The 6,312-nt window shown below is 30.3% G+C and overlaps 1 protein-coding gene across 1 annotated transcript; it reads left to right on the top strand.

The window, feature by feature from the left end:
* Positions 1 to 869: 869 nt before the first annotated feature.
* On the top strand, positions 870 to 4,658 carry LOC102599701 (isoleucine N-monooxygenase 1-like). Its single transcript, XM_015305480.1, has 3 exons — positions 870 to 1,057; positions 2,402 to 3,245; positions 4,023 to 4,658. The coding sequence occupies exons 1-3, from the start codon at positions 870 to 872 to the stop codon at positions 4,656 to 4,658; spliced, it is 1,668 nt and encodes a 555-aa protein (XP_015160966.1).
* Positions 4,659 to 6,312: the final 1,654 nt, after the last annotated feature.

Here is a 6,312-nt window from a genome sequence, read left to right as displayed (position 1 = left end):
TATATATATATGAGTAACACACCCAAGTGTTTAATTATTGGGTTATAGGTGAAGTGAAGTTGTTGTATCATCATCAAGAAGACAATGAATTTGGTGGTCCAACAATTACCTCCAATTTTGGTTCAATCACAATATCCCTCAAAACCAAGGTACAATCTCCAATCTTTTTTGCCTTCCATTCTCAAAATTCAATAATTCTATACTTTTAAAATAGTACCTTTTTCCCATATACTCTTAAAATGGACGACGATTATGTGATAATATATTTATATCTTGATGACATGCTTATATTTGATACAAGTTTAAATATTGTGAAAAGTGCCAAATTGTTTTTGTCTACTAATTTTGATATGAAAGACCTGGATGAAGTGAATATGATACTGGGAGTTAAAGTTATAATGAGTGAAGATGGTATAATGTTATAATAAGAACATTATGTGGAAAGACTTCTTAAAATATTTGAAAGTTTTGAGGTGACACTTGTAGTCACTCCTTATGATGCTAACTCTCAAATATTGAAAAAGAATTATGGTGAACCATTTGCTCAGTCTAAATATGCTCAAATTATTGAAAGTATGTTGCATTTAAGAAATTTTACTAAGTCTGATATTGCCTATGTTGTGTTTAGATCGAGTAGATATACTCATAATCCCAATAAAGAGCATTAGTTTGCATTAATTAGATTGATGAAATATATTTGAGAAAACACTATGAATTATGGTATCATATATAGTGGATTTTTCTTTTACCTAAGAAGGGTATTGTGATGCAACCTGGATCTCTGATTCAGATGAGACAATCCACTCACCTTAGTTGGTGGTGCAATATCCTGAAAATCAGCTAAATAGATGATCATTGCTAGATCGACTATGGAGTCAGAGTTTGTCGCTCTGGAGTTAGTTGGTTCTGAGGCAGCGTGGCTACGAAATCTTTTAGTGAATATCCCTTTAACAAAAGATGTGTTGCCTCTAGTGTTTATACACTGTGATTGTCAAGCTGCAATTGCTATTGCTAAGAATAAATCTTATAATTGTAAGAGCAGACACATGAAATTGAGGCATGACGTCATTAAATAGTTGCTGAGAGATGAAATAATTGTAAATGATTATGTGAAAAATCGGTATTGAATTCGGCCGATTCATTGACTAAATTCGTGGGAAGAAAAATAATTCCTCAAACCTCAAAAGGGATGAATTTAAGGCCAATGTGATTGTCAATAGAGATGGTAAGCCAACCTATGTGTTTGGAGATCCCATGAAGTAGGTTCATATGGGTAATAACAAGTCAATATTGACACATCACACTAACTAAGAGTGTTTGAATTGTTTCTAATATTGTGGGATGAGTTATTAACTCTTAATGAATTCATAATCCTTAATTAAGGAAGGTGTATTTAAAGTAGTATACACTTGATGAATTCACCTATATGAGAAGTGAAGTAAGCTTTCTCCTATGAGACTTTGGCCTAATCTCTAGAGCTCTCATGAATAATCAGGCATGCGCATGGCCTACTAGCACAAGTTGCATTGAACAACAAAATTACTGAGGTTAAAATGTGATTGATAAAGTCTTTATCTTTCAATAAGAATTATTGATTCATAGAAGTATTATATGTGCATCAGTAATTTTGTAAGTTAAATTTTATCAATCTAAGTTTGGTTCATAATCCAAAAGACACTAAACCTATTACATTTTGTCAATGAAAATCCAATAAATTATATTCTTCTTATGCATAAATTCTTTTGAAATATGTGGGAGATTGTAAGTAAAATGATTTATTTCAAAATAATTATTTTTTAAATGTGTTTAAAAAGTCTTCAAATATGTTATTATGAAGCTAAGTTGACAAGTGGAAAATAGGTGTCGAGTGCACAAATGTTTAATGACACGTGTCCTAACACTTGTCAAGAATTTAACTCTATCTTTTGGCCTATATAAGGACATTTACCCATTGATAAAAATCATTAGAAAACAAATACCAACACTTTCTTGCTCCCTCTTCTCTCTTCCGTTATGTTTCTCCCTTTTTAGCTTTTCTTCTGTTGATTAATTTCTTTGACATTTTTATCTTATTTTTCCATTACTAACTTGTTGATGTTAATCACTTTTCTTATTCACGTATCTTCTATTTAATTAGATAGGTCTTTTTCAATCCTGCAAAAGCATTTCACACTACTACTGAAATAATAATAATTGTATTACACTACTTAAAATATTATAGTAGTTATTTTTAGTACTACTATTTTACTAAATAAATAGTTATAATATTATTGTAATATCTAATTATTTTCCAACATTACAAACCTTCTTCATATATGGTAATCTACAACTTCCTCTCCACTTTCTCAAAATCCAATAACAATACTACTCTATGGAAAATCTTCATTTCTACTATTCTTAGGAAATGGAACAGTAAGGTAAGAAACAATAAACCATTCCCTCCATGTCCAAAATCATGGCCTATAATTAGAAGCCTTCCTCAAATCTTCCTAAAGAATAAGACAACATTTATTTATTGGATACACAAAATAATGGAGGAAATGAACACTGAAATTGCTTGCATTTTTCTTGGCAAAGTTCATGTAATTCCTATAACTTCTCCTGAGCTTGCTTGTGAGTTCTTGAAGATCCAAGACTCCATTTTCTCATCTAGGCCTATTTGTATGTCTGCAAGCCTTATTAGTAATAACTACTTAACTTCTGTTTTCCTCCCCATTGGTGATCAATGGATGAAAATGAGGAAAATTCTTGCTTCTCATGTGTTATCACCAACCTCATTTCAATGGCTTCGTCCTAAAAGGGACGAAGCCATTGACGACCTTGTTCAATTCGTTTACAATCAATGCATCAACCAACAAGTTATTAATTTGAGGAAAGTGACAAGATGTTATTGTGGGAATGTTATTAGAAATATGATTTACAACAAGAGATCATTATTTGGAAGTATAGAAGAAGAGGAGCAAGTTGATGCACTTTTTACACTTCTTAAGTATCTTCATTGTTTTGGTATATCAGATTACTTACCATGGTTAAGTGTGTTTGATTTAGATGGTCATAAAGCAATTATTAAGAAAGCCTATGACATAGCAACAAAACAAATTGATATTGAAGTTGATCATAGGATTCAAATATGGAAAGATGGCAACAAAATTTTGGAAGAAGACATCCTTGATGTTCTTATCATGCTCAAAGATGACAATGGAAATCCATTGATGAATGTTAAAGAGATTAAAGCACAAGTGCTTGTAAGTATACATTCAATTACTAAACTATGTAAACAAAGTTGTGTTGTGTTGTGTGATCATTGCAAAAGTTACTTATTCTGGAAAGTATTTTTTGTCAAAGTACTTTTTGAGGATAGTCGTTTAAATCAATTTGATAAGTCCTTTTGTTAATTTGTATTTAACCAAAGCTCTATAAAAGTGTTTTCGAAAAAAAAAATCAACTTTTGAAAAACAACTTCTCATACTATATTACTACTACTTAAAAGTAGTTATTTTTCTTAAACATTTGACCAAACACTTTAACTATCTATTTCTAAAATAAGTACTCTTGATTTCTAAAAATTTGGTTAAATAAGCAATGAATTATAATTCAGACCCATAAATAGAGTCTCTATATTTCTAGACAAATAGTACATTCTCGTTCCCTTCTACCTACCCTATGTATCGACTCAAAAAATAAAAAATAAATGCTCCTCCTATCTGAATTTATGTGGTACTTTTTATTTTTGAGAGTCAAACAATTTAAGTTTGATTAAAAATTTGTGCATGGAATCTTCAATTTCCTTGAAATGAAATTTATATATTTGTAAACTACTTATGAAAAGTACTATAAGTCATAATAATTGACAATTCAAAATAATTAAAAGATGTATGAAAAATTTACGGTCAAAGATGTTTGTTTGAATCTCAAAATTCGAAAAAGTGCCACATAAATTGAGACGACGGAGAGAGTATAAATTAATGTTCATCTAATCAGAAAGTGTTGATATTGCTTACAAACAAAAATTTGATGCACAGGAACTCATGCTGGCAACAGTGGACAATCCATCAAATGCAGTTGAATGGACACTTGCTGAAATGTTGAATCAACCAAAGTTAATGCAAAAAGCCTTAAAAGAACTCAATAATGTAGTTGGGATGAATAGATTGGTTCAAGAATCAGACTTGCCAAGGCTAAATTATGTCAAAGCTTGCATAAAAGAGGCATTTCGACTCCACCCTATATCGCCTTTCAACGTTCCTCATGTGTCTGTTTCTGATACCATTATCGGTGAAAAGTACTTCATCCCTAAAGGGAGCATAGTGTTATTAAGTCGTCTTGGACTTGGCCGTAATCCTAGAGTTTGGAAGGATCCATTGAAGTTCAAGCCGGAACGCCACCTGAAAAAGAAAGATGGTGATGAAGTAGTTCTCACTGATTCAAAGTTACGTTTATTGTCATTTAGTATTGGAAGACGAGGTTGTCCAGCTGTGAAACTTGGTTCAACAATTACTACAATGTTACTTGCTAGACTTCTTCAAGAATTTACTTGGAGTTTACCACCAAATTCATCATGCAATGACTTAATTGAGTCATCTAAGATTGATCATTTTTGTACCTTACCACTTCTTGCTCAAGCAAAACCAAGATTAGCTAAGGACATGTATCTTTAACCTACAACTTTATGCAATATGTATTAAAAATTATAAAGCGTAATATCCAAACAACTTTCGAAGACAAATTTTATACTAAAAATTGTATCTATAATGATGGATCTATTATTGAAAAAAATGATTATTATTATTATTATTAATAATAAAATATGTGAATAATCAAGCACCTCTTCGTACATCCTTGCTTGCTGATGAGGGTATTTCAGTAATTTCATTGATTATAATAGTGTCAATATCTATCATTTTAATTGAATTAAATAATTATTGGGAATTGTTATTTGGAATGACAACGTTTTATTATATTTACTTAAGTTTGTCCATCCCTTCAATTAATCATTTTACTTGCTCTCTAATAAAACATACTACTAACTACTTACTAAAATGTTAAATAAAATTAATTTGACAAATTAAACTCCTAATAACATTGATTGATAAAAATAATTAGTATAATCCTTTTTGATAAAATAAATCCAATTGACTGAAGAAAGATAAACAAAATAATTTAGTCAAAGACCTTTAATAATTAATTATATTATATTATTAACACATAAGTTTAAAAGAAAAAATTTAATTCGTGCTAACCAGCGCGACTTGAAAATAAGGCAAATTTCCTTTTTGAACTTTTAAAATTTTAAATAAAAGTTTGAAAAAATAAAATTATGATGAAGAATACAGATTATGTTCACCCATCATCAAACCCACATCAAAATAAATGTTACTTGCTATCAAATAGGATGAAGAATACAGATTTATGTATAGTGACATGATCCAATTAGCTATCAAACTTGCAGTCATAGCGTGTCTGAACTCTTCTTCATCTAAGGTCGGTCTGAGCTCATCATATACGATAAAATGTCATTAAATTAATTTAGGTAAGATCATAAAATATTATTATTGTAATGACCTTCTTTGTTTTCCGATCTTCTCAGAGTTTAGAGGTTTTCTGTAGCGATCTCAGGTCATTTATGACTTGCTGGAACTAACAATTATTTATGACTTGTTGGGACTAACAAATTACAAATTAATTACAATTTTATAGCCCAACTCAAACGAATTCAGCAAATACTCATTCAACCGAAATAAATTACAGTACATACCCCCTTTTAGTTTAGATCAAGTCATCAAACTTTCCTTCGGCCCCCTTTAAATTAAGGCAAGTTGTCACTTGCGTGAAATATTAGAAAAGACAAATAAGGGAGCTGGAAAGTGGAATGGTATTTCGTTTGTTTCTGGGGTACTAATTTTTCGACTTTATGAAGCTTTTTCCTTCATCTCTTATCTCATCTTATACATTTGGTCAAAAAAAATAATCAGTTTTTGCAGAATTAAAAAATATTACAAAAAATCTTTTTGAGCCAAACATCATCTTCTTCCCAAATGTTTGGAATTAAGTTTAAAAGAGAAAAGGGTGTTCAATGATATAATAGGGGTGTATGTGACCGGGTTGGTTCGAGTTTTTCAAATATCAAATCAAACCATTTGTGTAAAAATTTTAAATTTATAAACCAAACCAAACTAATAAAATTCGGATTTTTTTGAGTTTTTCAACCTCGGGTTGGTTCGGGTTTTTCGAATACCAAATCAAACCATTGTGTCGAATCTTTAAATTTATAAATCAAACCAAACTAATAAACCTCGGATTTTTTCAGATTTT

Source organism: Solanum tuberosum, unplaced genomic scaffold (genome assembly GCF_000226075.1).
Source record: "Solanum tuberosum cultivar DM 1-3 516 R44 unplaced genomic scaffold, SolTub_3.0 scf00771, whole genome shotgun sequence".
In the NCBI taxonomy this organism is placed as follows: domain Eukaryota; kingdom Viridiplantae; phylum Streptophyta; class Magnoliopsida; order Solanales; family Solanaceae; genus Solanum; species Solanum tuberosum.
Note: the sequence above shows the minus strand (reverse complement) of the source record. Positions and strands in the feature narration are given on the sequence as shown.